The 20,157-nt window shown below is 33.6% G+C and overlaps 1 protein-coding gene across 1 annotated transcript; it reads left to right on the top strand.

Annotated features, from left to right (window-relative positions):
- The first annotated feature begins 754 nt into the window (after nt 1-754).
- LOC114327741 (facilitated trehalose transporter Tret1-like) lies at nt 755-20,157 on the top strand. Its single transcript, XM_028276445.2, has 2 exons — nt 755-1,344; nt 18,102-20,157. The coding sequence occupies exons 1-2, from the start codon at nt 1,197-1,199 to the stop codon at nt 19,436-19,438; spliced, it is 1,485 nt and encodes a 494-aa protein (XP_028132246.2). The 5' UTR covers nt 755-1,196; the 3' UTR covers nt 19,439-20,157.

Genomic DNA, 20,157 nt, shown 5'->3' with positions numbered 1-20,157 from the left:
CCAGTGGCGAGCACCCAGTAAGACATATAAGATTATAATTTTAAAATAAGACATAACAATTACTTAGAACATAATATATAGATAAAATTTTGTATATTGGACAGTTCAGACAACAAATAATATGATTATTAAACGTCTTAAAAAAAAGGAGTTTAAAAAATCACTGAAGCTAAAACAAGATTATTTCACTGCACTATGACACTGCACTCAGTTGTTGCTCTGATGTTCAGATGTACTAGAGGTCCAAAGGGTCAGGTCTTTTTAATCTTCTTTCATGAGAAATGTTGAGCAGGTCCGTGGCGAGCGGATTTGGATGGCAGGAGAGTCTGGTCTTGTATCTAGAATTTACAGCAGATATTGCTTCGCTCACAGTTGGTAGCTGTAGGTCGTGGTGTAATCTCTGGTTCGTAACATACCAAGGGGCATTGAAAATCTGGCGTAACACTTTTGATTGGAACCGTTGAAGTTTTTCAATGTTGGTATTACTTGTTGTTCCCCATATTTGTGCTGCATATAGCCATACCGGTTTTAAAATACATTTATAAATCATAAGTTTGTTCTCCAGGCTAAGATTTGATTTTCTACTCATGTACCAATACATTTTCCTCTAGATTAAGCTGAGTTGAAGACGTTTCTTCCAGATGTGGATTCCCCAATTAAGTTTACTATCTAAATCAATTCCCAGGTATTTTACGGCGGTATTGACTGGTAGTGGAGTGTTATTTATAGAAACCGGAGGCGCAACACCTTTTTTTAAAGTAAATGTTATTTGTGTGGATTTTAAACTGTTGACTTGTACTCGCCACAGTTTCAGCCAGCTCTCTAGTTTATTCAGATGATTTTGCAATACCTCGGTTGCTTCTGTTGCTATAGGATTTGAAGCCATTATAGCTGTGTGCTTACACCAATCTAGGTACCAATTCAAAGTTAAATAATTTAAAATGGCTCTTCTAAAAAACAAGACCGTAATAGATTTTTACTATATTGTTTCCATATTGTTTAAATATATTACATATTAATTAGTGGATAACCTACATTAACAATGTAAATACACAACACATATTTTTCCGTTATAATTATTTTTAATTAGTATGTACCAAGGCAGCATTCCGTTGTAAAACTTATTTTAAACTTGAAAAAAAAAATGAAAAAAAATAGACTACAATAAAAGCAAGCTAGAACATTTTAGGGCTAAAATGGATAAAGTACAATATGTGCACTATTACGAACATACAGAAAATGAACATGAACAGAAACTTATGTTACAAAAGGATGATGGTGAGCAGCAACAAAGCAATTTGAAGCACCCAGATACGTTATTTTTGTACTTCTCAATAATCTCAGGTAAATCATTATTTTTATTTATAGGCATGGATCACGCGTACTAAGTTTATGATTGTGAAAACTAGCAGGTTGTTTTAAAGTTTATTCTATAGCAAACTTTATATAATATAATATGAAAAAATGTTTGTCCCACAAATATGTTGGGCATTTTAATAATCCGACACGTAGAATAGGTCAAATGACAGGAATTATGTTGTTGGTAAATAGCAGTTTGATGTTTGCATGAGAGTTTAATGAAATGGTAACAAATCAATTATTGGAAGTTCTGTCTGACAAAATACATGGGACGTTTTCGTAGTCTGCCGTTTGAAACTTGTAACCTGTTCCACAATTAAATTTTCCCCTGTTCCAGTATTCCCGTACATCAAAGTGTGTCCGACTAGACACCGTTAAGCTATTAACAAATTTTCAGCTTGCTATTAATTAAACTTTTTTTGGTACGCAAGATCCAGGCCTATTATGTACAATATTTTGCATAAATTCTTAAATTATTTTAATGCGCATGCAAAACCCAATGCTTTTAAGATTTTGTACAATATAGAGTGTTGCACAAGTTACATTTTCTTACTATTCTTTATACATTTTTTATATGCCGGGGGGGGGGGGTTAACACCCGAAACCCCCCTGGGTGCGCCACTGAGAGTCAATGAATTCGTGCCAGAATAAATTGCAAACCAGTATATCCAAAATTTTCCAAGACCATTTACGTTGCTCTCAGCGTTACAAGTGTTCTTTCTTTCAGAGGCCATACTTTCTCATAGCTGTATTGAGTGATGCTTGTGACTATAGTCCCATATATCCTCTTTTTATTTTCTTTGCTGATGAATTGGTCCAAACAGTGCTGTTTATTGTGATGGCTTTTCTACCTTCCATATTCCTTTCTCTTATGGCTATATTCCATCGTGCGAAATATTTTATACCTAGGTATTTGTAGTTGTAGAAGTTCTTATCATGTTGGTTATGCCGCCTAATGTGAGATCTTTTCGTTGTCCTGTATTGAGTTTTATTTTGTTGACATTTAGACCCCATATACAGGGTGTAACAAAAATACAGGTCATAAATTAAATCACATATTCTGAGACCAAAAATAGTTCGAATGAACCTAACTTACCTTAGTACAAATATGCACATAAAAAAAGATATAGCCCTTTGAAGTTACAAAATGAAAATCGATTTTTTCGAATATATCGAAAACTATTAGAGATTTTTTACTGAAAATTGATATGTGGCATTCTTATGGCAGCAGCATCGTAAAGAAAAATTATAGTGAAATTTGTGCACCCCATAAAAATTTTATGGGGGTTTTGTTCCCTTAAACCCCCCAAACTTTTGTGTACGTCTCAATTAAATTATTATTGTGGTGCCATTAGTTAAATTTAATATTCCTAAAACTTTTTTGCCTCTTAGTATTTTTTCGATAAGGCAGTTTTTATCGAGTTGAGGGTTATTTTTTAAGTTGTTTACATAAAAATTTTATGGGGGTTTTGTTCTTTTAAACCCCCCAAATGTTTGTGCACGTTCCAATTAAAATATTGCTGCGGTACCATTAGTTAAACACAGTGTTTTCAAAACTTTTTTGCCTCTTTGTATTTGTTTCGAGAAGGAACCTTTTATCGAGATATGGCTTCTTTTTTAATACGGTTCAAAATATACCTAAAAACGTAAATCATACATAAATTTTCATATTACAGTTGAACCCCGATAAGTCGGCCCCCGATAACCCGGAACTCCGGCTAACCCGGACCGATTTTTATCAGACAAAAATTTCAACAATAAAGATGTATTGCTGTTACAAAATCTCGTGAACCTAATTCATTCATTTGGTGACGTCAATATACGAACGAAACGATTGAATCCGACATTACTGAAAATATCAGGGTGCAGATGGGACCCTGTCGCGCAATTCGCAGCAAATAAAATAGTCGTATGTTTTTGGCTTCATTTCATTTCGGTTATACCTACGCATTTTCAAGGTTCACGAGGTTTTGTACCAACTCTATGTAATATAATATTTGAGAGATAATGGGTACTTGTGTAATTTGAACTACATATACCATTACAAAGACCATTAATATTCTTTTTTTAACAATGGTCTTAGTCATCACTGTTATTAAATAACATAACATCAGAGACGGTATTGTGTGTAGTAAAGTCGTATTGTTCGCTTCCAATCGTTCGTAAATCTATTCAGATTTTGTGTGCGTGTTTTTGTCTATAAGGGCAACAAAACGTAAAAATGTTGTAGTGACAATGGAAAAGAAACTAGAAGCATTAAGTAGAATTGATAAAGGTGAATTTTGCAGCATCATATGGTATCGGTACATCTACAGTATCGGATTGGAAGAAAAATAGAACTAAAATCGAAGATTTTTTTTTTCAATATGATAACAAAAGACAGTTTGGACAATCGGTGCAAAGCTAATAAAGCTAAGAATGAGACTCTTGACGACGCTTTGTATGTGTGTTTTTGTGTGGAATGCGAACGTGGTTTACCAGTGTCTGTGTGACAATTATAACGGAGTTTATCTGTAAGCATACCATATTTTATTAATTTTTACCATTTTCTCCGGCTAACCCGGATTTTCGATAACCCGGATAGGCCGCGGTCCCGATTAATCCGAGTTAACGGGGTTCCACTGTATTACCAAGTCTCCATAATCGTACTTAACCATATACAAAATATGTGGTGGATTTGACAAATGTTCAAAATATCTCGATAAAAACTGACTTTTCGAAAAAGTACTAAGAGCCAAAAAAGTTTTAAAAATAATGTGTTTAAGTAATGGTACTACAATAATAATTTAATTGGAACGTACACCAAAGTTTGGGGGGGTTTAAAGGAACTAAACCCCCATAAAATTTTTATAGGCTGTCCAAATTTCACTATAATTTTTTCTTAGGATGCTACTGTCATAAGAATGCCATATGTCCATTTTTAATAAAAAATCTTTAATAGTTTTCGATATATTGGAAAAAATCCATTTTCATTTTGTAACTTCAACGGGTTGTAACTTTTTTATATGAACATTTGTACTAAGGTAAGTTAGGTTCAATCAAACTATTTTTGGTCCCAGAATATGTGATTAAAATTATGACCTGTATTTTCGTTACACCCTGTATTATCGTACCTACTCTTCAATTAATTTTTGGGATATATAATTTAAATCGTGATAATCTTGAGCCACTATTACTTGATCATCTGCAAAGTTCAGCGTATGTACGATAGTGTTGGTGAGTGGTATATATGGTGAATTTTACAGTTTTGTTTCCATCTTTTTAATGCATTTCGAGTTTCGAGGTATATTTTTAATAAAGAGGAAAACAGGCAACATTCTTGCTTCAATCCCTTTAATGTTAAAAATCCTGTTGTTATTTATGTTGAGTCATTGTTTTGTTTTACTTATGGGTTGTTTAAATAGTACTTAAAGAGATTTTAATAATTGTACAATAATATTCGTGCTTTCCATTAATTGCCACAGCTTCTTCAATGAAACGCTGTCGTAGTCTTTCCGTAGGTCGACGAACAACTTATGAATTTTTGGCGACAAATTTACAATTATTATTTTACTCTTTTTTTAATTGCTAATTTTAAATATTAACTTTCCTTTCTAAACGAAAAAATATGGGTTATTTAAAATTCACTTTTAATATACAAACCATATGCATAGAAGGGCCTGTTAAGTTAAGAATCGAAATATATCAGTATTCAGGTAAAATGCCTTCTCAGCTTTTAAAACACCAGATGTTAATGGTCTGTTCAGTTTATGGGAAACAAAATTCCATATGTCAATAAATCAGTCTTCCACTTCTTTAAAAACCACAAACATGTAAAACTAATGTTTGAAGGTCAGTCTAGTCACAGCGGGCACCCTTGGCAGTCACACAACCATATTCACAAAGAATAACAACCCTCTTTCGAGAAATATTCACGCTATTTTACCGACAAAAATAAATATATTATTGACAGTTTGTTGTTTTTAAATTTAATTTAATTTTATTTAGTTGTTTCCGTAAATCACCAACGGAATATTGGTGACCCCGCGAATAAATAAAACAACGCGGACTTTAAAAAATAGTGATCATAATATACTTTGTCGGTTTTAAATACAGTGAACATCGAAAATGACGGACGGTATCAGTGTTTCAGTGCTTCAGGAGTTGATCGGATTTCAGTTAAAATCCCACCGATCTGGCCCAACGATCCCGAAATTTGGTTCCTGCAAGTTGAAAACCAAGTTACACTGGCAAACATATCAAGTGACGCAACAAAATTCAACTACATAGTTGCTAATCTCGAAACAGCTTACATATTAGAAGTTAGGGACATCATTGTGTCACCACCAGCTACAGTGAGGTACGTAAAATTAATGTCAGAGTTAATTAAGAGACTTAGTGTATCTCAATAACAAAAAATTAAAAGACTACTTCAGCATGCATGAAGACTTAAGCGATCTAAGACCTTCCCAATTCTTACGACATTTACAGTCTTTAGCAAGTACAACAGTACCAGATAATATTTTAAGGTCTCTGTGGTTAGGTAGACTGCCATCGTCTACACAGGCTATTTTAGCTACTCCAGCAACCGCTAGTTTGGATGCAGTTGGCGAGCAAGCTGATACAATTTTTGAAGCTATAGCTCCTAGAGCCCAAATTTCAGAAACTTCTAACGCGCTAGAAGGTACCATCGGGAAATTGACAGCCGAATTAGTTGAAATAAAAATTCAAAGCTCAAGCACAAACACATACCGTCGTAACCGCAGCAACTCAAGAGGCAGACCATATCCTAGAGACACAGAAGCTACAGTAGGGAACGTAATAGTGACATTTGTTGGTATCACTACCGTTTTGGTGACCGGGCTCAAAAGTGTACACCTCCGTGCAAGCATCAGGAAAACATCGCGGGCAGTCGGTAAGTGCGGCATCCGATCCAAGCCCAAAGTCTCGCTGCCTTTTCGTAACAGACTATGCAACCAAAAAACAATTTTTAATCGACACCGGTGCCGATCTGTACGATTTCCCGCGAAAGTATATACGAGGTGCTCGCGAAAAGACTACATACGAACTATACGCGGCCAATGACACTAAAATCGCGACATACGGTTATGTGAACTTGACATTAAATATCGGACTACGGCGTGATTTTACGTGGCGATTCGTAGTGTTGGACATTTCAAAGCCTATTATCGGAGCTAATTTTCTTTCTCATTTCGTTCTCCTAGTGGACATTGCTAACCAGTGCTTAATAGACAGTACGACAACCCTTCGAACTAAGGTACTCGTTAAAGATTGTTTCGATGGCAGCGTAAAGACTATTGCGGAAGTGTCGCGTTACCATGAACTGTTGATACGATTTCCGGAAATCACGCGACCCGCCGGTATCGTGACAGATATTCAGCATCAAACCAAGCACCACATCGATACAACACCAGGCCCACCCGTTTTTAAACGGGAAAATATGGGTCATTTAAAATTCACATTTAATATACAAACCATAAGCATCGAAGGGCCTGTTAAGTTAGGAATCTAAATATATCAGTATTCAGGTAAAATGCCTTCTCAGCCTTTAAAACACCATATGTTAATGGTCTGTTCAGTTTATGAAAAACAGAATTCCACATGTCAATAAATCGGTCTTCCACTTCTTTAAAAACCACAGACATGTAAAACTAATATTTGCAGGTCAGTATAATCACAGTCACAGCGGGCACCCGAGGCAGTCACACCACCACATTCGCAAAGAATAACAACCCTTTTTCGAGAAATATTCACGCTATTTTACGGACACAAATAAATATATTATTGGCAGTTTGTTGTGTTTACATTTAATTTAATTTTATTTAATTGTTTTCGTAAACCAACAACGGAACAAATTTCTTGATTCCGTGCCATCTAATTTTCTATTACATATCTGGGTTAAGGAGAAAATGAAGTCAATAAGACCTTTGTAGCATCCCCTGTTTTTTCCTTAAACTCTAATAAGTTCTGTGGCCTCACCTAAGTCCAACAGTTTTGTTATTGGTAGTTTTAGGATCTCTTCTGGTTTTATTAAACCTCAGTTGACCAATGAATTTCTGCCTTACATCACTTAGCACACTGCAATGGTATAGTATGTGTATGGCAGTCACTTCTTCCATTTTGTACTTTCTGCACCATGGTTAATTCACCTTAAGTACCTAGTTTGTATAAGTAGATCATTAAACGACAATGTCCAGTCACTATTTCAGTGACCATTTTGATCTCTCATTTATTGAGGTTTATCAAACTGTTCGAGAGTTTTTTATTAATATTCTTGATTATTTTAGTCTGGATTTGCCCTTGAGTGGCTCTCAGTTTCTTTTGATTATTCTTATCAGCCATTTCTAAATCTCGTTTTTCGTAGCATCTTTAGTGATGCCGCAGAATCGTTCTGGGCATTCAAAAGTTTCTCTCAGGCCTTGTTTTACCAACATTCTGCTCGTTCATTCCCATGCACCGCTTCATGACCTGGCACCCATATGAAAGACACTTTATTGACTTTTGCCAGGTTTTTGAGGATATGTTTACAGTAACTCACCAGTTTTAATTTCATGAGTAGATCTTTACTGCCAGAATAGCCGCTTGGCAATCTGTGTAAACGTTGATTCTCTTAGGTTTATAGTCTTCGTTAATGAGTTCATCAATGCAGGCCACCAAAGCAAAAACCTACGCCTGGAATACAGTTATAGGTTGACCTAGACTGTAAGATTTATTATAGCTACATGTTTGCTCAAAGAGTCCTGATCCAGTATCATGGGTAGTTGTAGATCCATCAGTGAATCATATTAAGTCCCCATTAATATTTGAGACTTTTTCATCATATCTGAATTTATCATAAAAATGGATTCCTTAAGTATAATCCAGTAGTGTGTGTGAGGATATTCAATACATAGTCTCAGGATGGTCATAAAGGCTACCACCGAAATATAGAATTCAAGCGGAAGGAGACCTGTGATATCTTCTAATGAAGCTCTTCCTGTACTATTCAAACGACCACCGCGGAGACAACCACAGAGAGGAAGAAATATCTGGTAGCCTACCTCTCTAGAAATATTTCAGCAACGTAACAGATGGTCAGATCTGCCAGAGTTGTTGGTTTTGATGTCGACCAACACATTCCGAGTGACATTAAATTGACATTGCAGTTCTTCTTCCCCCTCAGCTCTTTACTTTTAGGGGTCGCGGTTCCTTACCCTTCTTCGCCACTCAATTCTGTCCATCGTGTCTCTTTCGCAAAAACCTTTCTCTCTTAAGTCACCCTAGTTAAATCAGTTATAGTGGACAGGCAGGCTTCGTGAAGGGTAAAGGCACTAGTGTTGTCCAAATGCAAGACCAAGACGAGACTTAGATAGTCTTGGTCTTGGTCTTGCGCCAGTACACCTGTCTTGGTCTTGGTATTGCGCTCCCGGTCTTGGTCTTGGTCTTGCAGCAAGAGTCTTGCAAGTCTCGCAGTTGCCCATTAGCATATTGCATATCTTAGAACAACGTAACAGACTAGGTGCATTTTAAGATTGAATATCATAGCCACAGGAAAAACCAACCAAATTAATAAATATCTGACACCGGGTGGGGTTTGAACTCACGGTGTAAGTGATCCATGCCCATATTCTAACTAACTAAAGTTTATTAGAAGCATGCATTTTTTAGTGTATTTGCTATTCACTATCTGTGATTTGAAAAGCATTCAATTCGGTGACAGATCTGCACAGTATGTTAATGCCAGTTCTAATTTTTATCCACTACGTTGGGTTGGACAGACCAGTATGGGTTTCAAATTTTATGGCACATCAGCTGCTTCACAAGCAGAGTGAAACTTACTCTTCAATATCTCACTTGTAAGCCTTATATATAAGGCTATATAGCCGTATTCTTTAACAATATCGCTGGAAAAATATTGTTGCTAGACAGGTAAAGTGTCACTGTATACCGGATACCGGGTATACCAATCAAACTGTGTTTTTTTCTCAAAGTTCGCATCATGTTGTGGAATATTCTAGCATAAAAAATACTGAAATTAAAACCCAACTATACTCTAATGTTTTCGTAACATTCTGTTTTTGATTCATTCGCTTATGTTGTATAACAAAAAAGTTAGGTATTTTATCAACTAGCCATGTTTTTCATTAATACAGGGTGTTTTTAAATAAGTATGGCAAACTTTAAGGGGTAATTCTAAACAAACGAGTCATGTTAAAATGACGTATGCATGACTTTTACGTATGCATGCCAATGGTGAATATTAAATTCTTAATTGTATGTCAAAAATGCGCAATAACTACCTCATAAAACTCACCAAATTTCATTTGCATATCTCAACCGGTTTTAGAGCAAGAAATAAATCCTCAGTTGGTAAGAAAAATTTTAATACCCATATTTCGGAAACGAAGCATTTGCGGACATACCCTCCTATTAGAGGTGAAACTCACAAAATGCACATTTTTGAGATTTCACAAAATGCACATTTTTGAGATTTTGACATTTTCATCAATTTGAACTCAATACGGTACTGTCCAGCTCTGAAGAAATCAACTGGGGCTCTATTCTAATTGCTGAGATAATTTATGGTATACTTCACTAAGTGCATGATTGTGAATTTCGGTTTCAAGGTAAAACTCATTAAAACTTATTATTGCCCTTAGTGAATTTTTCCTTACAATCTGGAAGTGCCGAATCGATAATACATATTATTTATTGATCTTTCAAACAATACATTATTAAACATAACTGTTTATTATTTTTGTGTTCATTATCTATTCGGCGATTGATTAAAGAAATGAGCTTAAATTATTTCTTTGTAGCAAATATTTTACATAATCTATTTTGCGATCAAGCAGGCGACTTGTGTGTTATATTGTATTGTTGAAACTGTATATTATTCGTGTGCATTACGCCTGTTCGGCGATTGATTAAAAAAATATGGGTTTAAATTTCTTTGTAACAGATAGCCTACGCTTACATAATGGGTAACATTATCTATTTTATGGTTAAGCAGGCGACTTTTGTGGCTGTCGCCGAAAATAATGGCATTTATTCTCAAACAACGAAACTTATTGTTCATTTTTTAAAGAATAGACTGTTATTTTTGATAGATCGTTAGTAGTTGTAAGTCAGCAAAATTTTGTATACAGTCGGAAAAATGAAAGAATACCCATGAACGAACATATAAAACACGCTGTATTTTCCTGTCACCGTGTCACAAAGAAAATTGCCCAGCGCAAGTACATGTAATAATAATTATTACATGTACTTGCGCTGGCCAATTTTTTGTATGACACGGTGACAGGAAAATACAGCGTGTTTTATATGTTAGTTCATGGGTATTCTTTCATTTTTCCTACTGTAGGTACCTTTGTATGTATAAAATGGATGTTGATATTTTAACAGTAACATTACTTCTGTTTCTATCATATGTGATTTTTTATAGAGGCAACTGTTTTGTATAAACTTATTTATGTACTTAATAATTATTTATTAACATTGTATTCATTACCTATTTCATTTTGAATCCCAACGTCATGATACTTTATGGAGATAAATTCATTAACTTCTCAATATCCAATAATTGTGTTCATGGAAAAACTCATCAAGAACAAAGTGTAGCTATTGAATTTTACCTCTAATAGGACATACCTATGTTTATAAATCAAATCAAACTGTCATTATTTTTCGTGCTGAATTACCGTGTAAGGTTACCATACTTATTTAAAACACCCTGCATTGATGAAAAACATGCGCTAGTTAAAAAAGTACCTAAGTTTTCTATTATCCAACATACACGAATGAATTAAAAAACAGAATGTTAAGAAAATATGTATTTAAAAACACAGTTTGATTGGTACACTCGTACCAAAAACCTGGACAATTAAGTTCAGAGCAAAGAAATCGTCTGCTGTTAAAGATGTGCAAAATATTTTATTCTCCTATATACTCCCTAAAACGACTTTCAGTTCTAACCGCAAGACGCAAGAGTCTCGCAGGCTTAGTCTTGTTCTTGCTTAAGTCTTGCATGCTAAGTCTTGGTCTTGGTCTTGCTAAAATTAGGCGGTTTTGGTCTTGGTCTTGGTCTTGCGAAAACGCAAGAACAAGACCAAGACTGCAAGACCAACACCGATTTTGGGCAACACTAAAAGGCACAAGAGAGCAAATTCTTAATATGCGACAACTCATTGAGAGAGCACGAGAATTCAAAATTCCGATGATCATCTGCTTTCTGGATTATCAGAAGGCATTTGACTGTGTAGACTGGACAGTTTTGTGGAAAGTTCTACATGAGATGGGGGTTCCTGATCATCTGTCAGCTCTGGTGAAAAGCCTATATCAGAACAGTGAAACCAGAATAAGAATTAAAAACCATAAGTCCGATCCTTTTAAAATAGGTAGAGGAGTCCGACAAGGATGTATTCTATCTCCAAGTCTTTTTAATTTCTATGGGGAATATATAATGAGAAAAGCACTCGACAAATGGAATGGCGGTATTTCTATCGCAGGAAAAAAGATCTCAAATCTCAGATATGCAGATGATACAACATTAATAACTGCATCTAAAGAAGAAATGTCCAGCCTGCTGCAGCTAGTGGAAGCCGAAAGCAATAGATGTGGTCTCAAGATCAATAAACAAAAAACAAAAATTATGATAGTAGATTATTCAAATTCACTTCAGACAACAGGAGCCTTAGACCAGTTTGAAGTGGTTAACGAGTTCAATTATCTAGGATCCTACATCAGTAATACAGGATCTTGTGAAACAGAAATACGTAGGAGAATAGGCATGGCCAAAATCGCTATGAGCCGATTATCGAAAATCTGGAAAGATCGCTCCTTGTCGAAGAACACCAAAATAAGATTAGTACGTGCCTTAATTTTTCCCATATTTAATTACGGATCCGAAACATGGACAATGAAATCGGAAGACAGAAAAATTATTGACGCCATTGAAATGTGGTGATGGAGAAGAATGCTTCGGATCTCATGGACGGAACACAGAACAAATCACTCAATCCTCCAAGAGCTTAATATTCAGACTCGACTTTCCTCTATTTGCCTCTCCACCGTCTTAAAATTTTTCGGCCATATTGCAAGAAGAAATGATGATAATCTTGAGAGACTTATAATTTCGGGAAACGTTGATGGGCGCAGAAGTAGAGGTCGCTCACCTACTCGATGGACGGATTAAGTATAGAAAGCCAGTGGAAAAACATTCTCTGAATCCATGAGGGAAGCTCAGGACAGAAGCCGATGGAAAGAGATAGTTGCTCGTATTATAGGGAATCACGACGCTCAGCAATGACGAAATGACTGAGGAGGAGGAGGAGTGGACATAAGTTATCAAAACTAGTATAATAATTTGTAACTTATAAACATATGTGCCTGGGGAATGACAACTTGACAGATATTTATTGTTTTCTCGTAAGAGTATACAGTAGCTCGTCATCAATATAACTTCGGGGGATAGTATCATACCTTTTTTCGTAAGGTCTGCGAAACTTTGGCAACAGTGCTTCGGAATTGTTTGATATAACTTGAATGTAACATTAACTCATAGGCGCGCTAAATGGAAGTAATAGAAAATAATTTTGTTATTAGTAAATAAATATTTATAAAACTAAACCAAAATGGGTGAAAATGTTATGTTAACAAAGGTATTTGCTCGAAATAATAATAATAAATAATCATTTAGTTGTGAAGCGAAACAAGAGCCGTCTTATTTTATTTAGTTCATAGAGCGCCAAAGGCCTTTAACTTTATACTCTCGGATTAGAATTCGAAATATTTTTACGTAAAATATACTTATATATATATATATATATATATATATATATATATATATATATATATATATATATATATATATATATATATATATATAACTAAAACTTACAATTAACGGTAACCTATTTTTTCAAATAGACCAACAACTTAGTTCTATTACACAAAAATATAATAAATTAACTATAAATAAACACTACTTTCCCATGAAACAAGAATAACGAATTCTTAAAATGAATGAAAACTACTACACCAGGGAAATAAGGCAAAAATATACCATGTTCGGGACACTTGAGCAGCCAGGTTGCAAATGGGTTTTTTGGGTACTACATACCGAATACATTATAAATACAAAAATGCCCGTCACAGTTTGGACGAGAAATTTAGTTATTAACAAATAAGGGTCAAAAATGGAAGTTTTTTCGTTTAAATCGCTACAGGTAAAAATAGGGTAATTAAATATTTTATTTATAATATTTTCCTTTTAGTAGATGATCCAAGGTTTAAAATAGCGCTTTTTGAATTTTGGTCCGATCATTTGTTGCTTTGGATATTGCAAAATAAAACTAAAATTTTGAAAATAAAAAATTTGCTATAACTTTTGCGAAAATGAATTTAAGACTTTCATATTGCACGAAAAGTTGAGTTAAACAGTCCGCACAACGCACAAAAAATTTCAAGACGATTAGTCAATTAGTTTAAATTTTATTCAATTTGTTTATCGCAAAAAACTTTTTTTTTGCAATATTATTGTTCATAAAATAATAATGATATTAGTCCTGTCGCCAGGGGGGGTACAACGGCCTCCTTAATTCAGATGGACTTACCCAAGTTTTTTTTATATATTTTGACCCGCAGAATACGAATTTTTTGGGTAACAGTTGATCCGGATGTCGATAAGATTGTTATAGACAAAGAACTTGAGGAATTACATAACAGCGATTTCTCGCAAAACAAAACATCTTTTTGTATTTTTTGGGTCATTTTAAGCAAAAAATATTCCTACAAGTTTTTTCGTAGAATGCATAGTTTACGAGATAACCGCGGTTGAACTTTCAAAAAATCGAAAAATTGTAATTTTTGAACCCGAATAACTTTTGATTAAAAAATAAAGTAGCAATTCTGCTTACCGCATTTGAAAGTTTAAGTCAAATTATATCGGTTTTGATTATTTTCATTGCTAGAAATTTATTATTTTATTGTTAAACAAAGCTACAAACACCTAGTATGTGAGTGATGTTTTCAATGATTTCTCATTTAAAATCGAACGAGTAGGTAGAGTAGCTACGAGTGCAAGAGAGGCAATTTCTACGTAGCATACGTTAAAACGCATGTATTAGGCACGGGAAACACTAGGTGTTTATAGATTATTTTAACAATAAAAAAATTAATTTTTAGCAATGAAAATAATCAAAACCGATATAATTTGACTTAAACTTTCAAATGCGGTAAGCAGAATTGCTACTTTATTTTTTAATCAAAAGTTATTTGGGTTCAAAAATTGCAATTTTTCGATTTTTTGAAAGTTCAACCGCGGTTATCTCGAAAACTATGCATTCTACGAAAAAACTTGTAGAAATATTTTTTGCTTAAAATGACCCAAAAAATACAAAAAGATGTTTTGTTTTGCGAGAAATCGCTGTTATGTAATTCCTCAAGTTCTTTGTCTATAACAATCTTATCGACATCCGGATCAACTGTTACCCAAAAAATTCGTATTCTACGGGTCAAAATATATAAAAAAAACTTGGGTAAGTCCATCTGAATTAAGGAGGCCGCTGTACCCCCCCTGGCGACAGGACTATATAGCAATTCTGTGAAAACAACGTGAAAGTAGAATAGTTATATTTTCAACGTATTTAAAAAAATCATTAAAAAGTCATTTTTATCACTCAGAAAACATTTTACTAAAATAGAGTCATTTTTGGCTTATAAACAATTTGAATAACTTTGTTAATATTGACTGTAGGCTAAATTACAATGGGATTTAAAAAACTGGTATTTTTATACGAATTTTCAAAGAAAAACTTTTCGCCTATAGGTTAATTACGGTCAGAGTTAGCCACTTTTTTTATTTAATTGACGGCTACTTTGTTTATAACAATTAAGCAAATTAACTAGAGCTATTTTGAAGTTGAAGATATATAGTTTATGTGTAAAAGTTTGAGTAGCCTTTGAACCTCAACAAAGTGGTTAATACAGTTTTAAAAATGGCGTTTGAAAGGAATTAATTCGTGGTCGGTGGAGGGGAATTATAAAAATCCGTAGGTACACTGAAAAAATGAAACTGATTCTGCAAACATATGCTGCAATTAATATCGCCGGAGCTTGTTGATGGATTTGATCATAATTTTTTTAATTTGTGGTATCCCCACCTAACATTACAAAATGTTAGGGGGAACTCCCCTTATCACTCAGGGATATGAAAAATAGATTACGACCAATTCTAAGACCTACCGAATATACATATATAATTTCATGAAAATCGGTCAAGCGGTCTCGGAAGAGTATGGAAAGTAACACTATGACAGGAGAATTTTATAGATGTAAATATATAGATGGCTGTTAACAAATAGGGGTTGGTGATAAAAGAGTGAAAATTAAGGGTTGTATGTATTTTTTAATTCTATATCATATAAAATTAAAGTAGATAATTTTGTCTAAAAAATAAAAAAAATGTCAGGGGAGCAACCCCCCTTATAACTTATGGGTATAAAAAATAGATTAAAACCTCTTCTCCGTCCTATAGGATATACGTGTAAAATTTCATAAAAATCGGCCAAGCCGTTTCGGAGTAGTATGGTAACTAACACTGTTACAGGAGAATTTGATGTATATAGAAGTAAGTACGAAATAAATAATAAAGGTGACTAACTTTGAGCCTAATTAACCTAGGCAAAAAGTTTTTCTCTGAATATTCGTGTAAAAATACCAGCTTTTTAAATCCTAAAGTAGATTTACTCTATAGTCAATAGGGAGTTTTTGTGCACACAAATACGTAAACGTAACGCATCTTTTTGACATATACGCTTGCGCATTAATGGTTGAACTCCCGTATCGCGATACGTATTACCTAAGGTTACGGGCTGGTACGTTAGGTTCATACGCATCCCTATCGAGCCGAAAGTCACCGAATGCACACGAGGATCTTGCCCGATTACCTACCAAATGAACATTTCATCAGCGTACTATCCGTTTATAAAAATTTTAAGGTTATATTGGTTATTGGTTTAGTCTATTTGAGTAAAATTATTCTGTTTGTAATTGGAAATTGGAACTTCATAATAGATTTAAAATTTTATTGTTTTTAAGTTGTCTATTAATAAAGCAAAACAAACAAGTCTTGTATTAATTTAAGAAATACAGTGAACACCACAATTAATAACTAGATAAACAAATGACCTAGTTTCAGTAAAATTTTCAAATAAATATTACCACACTATTTACATTATACCTACTGGAATTCTGATGTAGGTATACAATAATTTACAACTAAAAAGTAGGTATAAACAAAAATAAAAAAAATTTAACCTAAGGAAAAATAATATTTTTATATTTAAATAGAAGCAATTAAAACCATACAATTTCATTATTCATTTATCTTTTTTTTACATTTCTATATTAATTGTATATTGTGTGAACATTGTTTTATTTTTTTGAATGTTAACGGAATTTAAAAGTGACTTTACGATTTGCTTTACGTTTACGTTAAGGCAGTTACAAAAACTACCTATTTTAACATTCATCCTCTACGACAAGTTAGTTGCTTTACGTATACGGAGATGCGTACGTTACGTAGCAACAAAAACTCCCTAATTTTAACAAAGCTATTCAAATTGTTTATAAGCGAAAAATGACTCTATTTTACTAATCTTTTTTCGGAGTGATAAAAACGACTTTTTAATGATTTTTTTCAACAGGTTGAAAATATAACTATTCTTCTTGTATGTGGTTGCCACAGAATTGCTATGTTATTATTATTTTCTGAACAATAACATTGCGAAAAAAAGCTCTTTGCGATAAACAAATTGAATAAAATTTAAACTAATTAATTGACGAATCGTCTTAAAAATTTTTGTGCGTTATATGGAATGTTTGACTCAACTTTTTTTGCAATATGAAAGTCTTAAGGCCATTTTCGCAAAAGTTATACCACATTTTTTATTTTTGAAATTTTAATCTTGTATTGCAATTTCCGAAGCAAAAAATAATCGGACTAAAATTCAAAAAGTGCCATTTTAAACCTTGGCTGATCTACTAAAATACGATTTCTCTAAATAATATATAATGACCCTATTTTTACCTGTAGCTATTTAAACGAAAAAACTGCCATTTTTGACCCTTATTTGTTAATAACTAAGTTTCTCGTCCGAACTGTGACGGGCATTTTTGTATTTAGAATGTATTAGGTATATAGTACCCAAAAAATCCATTTGCAACCTGGCTGCTCAAGTGTCCCGACAAAAACCTTATTTCCCTGGAGTATACTGCATTGAACTGATATCGATAAAGATAACAGAACAGATAAGAGAAAATCTGACGCAGGTTTGTGAAAATGACAGTGACAATTTCTCTATGTTACCTAATTAGTTATTAGTTATAATGTGTTAGATTTATTGTTAAAAATAAACAATTTTAGTAGGTCAAAATGACACAAAATCTAGGCATGGGATAAAAAAGTTTATTTGAAGAAAGTGTATTTTTTTTGTTCGTCTTAATGGCGGTACAGGCTCGTTTTTTAATATTGTATTTAATTACAGAGTAATTTCCACATTTCTCAAATTGGTTTCTGTACAGCCATTCTTTATTATATTACGAATATGTGTGCCAAATATCTCGACAAAATATTCAAAATTACAACTGCAATATTGGACCGCATTTGTTGCTACCTGTTGATTGCTACTGCAGCCTCTTAACACTAAATACAGTTTAAATTAGTGACCATTAATACTAATTACAATAATTTCTTATTTTAGGAATATTTTTATCGGCAAGTACAGGAATCTTAATGACATGGTCTTCGCCAGCTGTTGCTTTATTATCAGCTAATAATACTTACATAAATCCTATCGGACGGCCCATAGCCAAAGTTGAAATTACTATGTTATTAGGAATTCCTCAGCTATGCTCATTATTGGGTTCCTTAGCGTTACCAAAATGTGCGGATCTTATCGGACGCAAAAGAATTCTTCATTTTTTATCTGTTGGAATGTTAATCACTACTGTAGGTTTGGCACTAAGCAATACGGTTAAGTTGTTGATCACTTTTTTAACGATATATTCCTTTTTATTGAACGGAGTGTTACCTATCCTGCTTATTTATGTGTTAGAAATTTGTGAGGAACATAATAGAATCAAGCATAGTTGTTTTATAATAGTTGGATTGACTCTTGGACAAATGTACAGCTACTCGATTGGATCTTTTTTAAGTTTTAAATACTTTACACTTGTTTTAGGGATACCGATAGCACTTTTTGTAATATTTTGTTTCTTTTTAGTAGAGTCTCCTACTTACTTAATGATAAAAGAAAACATAGACGAGTGTAAAAAAGCTTTATGGAAACTTCGTAGCAATAAATCACAAAGTGAAATAGAGCGGGATTTCACCGCTATTAAAAATTCTGTTAGTATGGACAAAACGTCAGACGAATTGTTTATTATTGGTATTTTTACAAGAAGAGAACTACGAGTAGGTATATTTTGGGCCATGATTCCAATTCTTACCAATGTTTTGTCAGGTGTACCTATGTTTCTATCCTTAACACCTCCCATATTTCAAAAGATTCAGATTGTTTGTTCGCCCAAAATAACTGCTATATTAGCAGGTGTAAAGCAAGTAATCGGTGGTATACATATTTCATATACTCTAGGAACATCTGGAAGGAAAGTTCGTTTATTAATATCTTCTCTTGGGATAGGAGTATCAATAGCAATCCTGGGAACAATTTTCTATTTGGACCATATTCAATCTCGTTTAATTTACACAGTTCCTTGGTTACCCTTTGTTATTTTTGCTGTTTATGGTATTTTCTATTCCGTTGGTGTAGGTCCAATTCCTCTGGCAGTTACTAGTGAGTTGTTTTCTCCTAAAGTAAGGTCTTCTGCTCTAGCGTTTATTGTAACGATAAGTTCTATATTTTCAGCAATAACAACTTTTGGTTTTCCTTTTCTTGTTAACATAATGGGAATGTACTGGTGTTTATGGATATTTGCTATTTGTAGTTTTGTTGGATTCGGACTGATATTTTACTGTTTACCAGAACTAAAGGGTAAATCTCTTCTAGAATTACAAGAAACACTTAGAAATTACTAGCACAGTAAATGTACATATACAGTGGAACCTCGATAAGTCGGATTTATGGGGACCGCGGCCGATCCGGGTTATTGAAAATCCGGGTTAGCCGGAGAATATGGTAAAAATTAACCAACCACTGTATTCTTGCAAGTAAACTGTATTATAATTGCGAAGACATGAAATACATATGGACAATACATCTAAATTACGCACAGTTGTATTACTCTGGGCTGATTATCGGAGAATAGGTCATTTTTGGGAAAAATTATTTACCAGCAATTTTATTGCTGGAGTCGAAGCTTATGATTATATATATTAATAATATAGGTATGCAAAGTCCGCAGATAGTGTGCTACTTTTTTTATAAACAAAATGGCGCCCGAAAATCGTTTTTTTTCAATTATTGCTCTATAACTCCGAACATTTTAACTTCACAAAAAAAACACTCAAATAAAAATTCACCGCAATTAAATTTTGCATAGAGATATGTTTTTCCCGATCTGCTTCGACGAAACTTTTCTTAGGAAAATGCGGGTTTTCCCAACAAAATCTTTAATTTTCAAATAAAGTTTTAGATAAGTAATTATCTACTAATAATTAAATAATTTGGTGACTTAGAAGCCTTCTTGGTTTAGATTATAGTTCCAGAAGCTGGTGAAAATTGAACGAATATTTTAACAATTCACTTGTTAATTAATAATTTACGGTCGCAATAATAACCAAAATAATTATGATAC

Source organism: Diabrotica virgifera, chromosome 3 (assembly GCF_917563875.1).
Source record: "Diabrotica virgifera virgifera chromosome 3, PGI_DIABVI_V3a".
Taxonomy (NCBI): domain Eukaryota; kingdom Metazoa; phylum Arthropoda; class Insecta; order Coleoptera; family Chrysomelidae; genus Diabrotica; species Diabrotica virgifera.
Note: the sequence above shows the minus strand (reverse complement) of the source record. Positions and strands in the feature narration are given on the sequence as shown.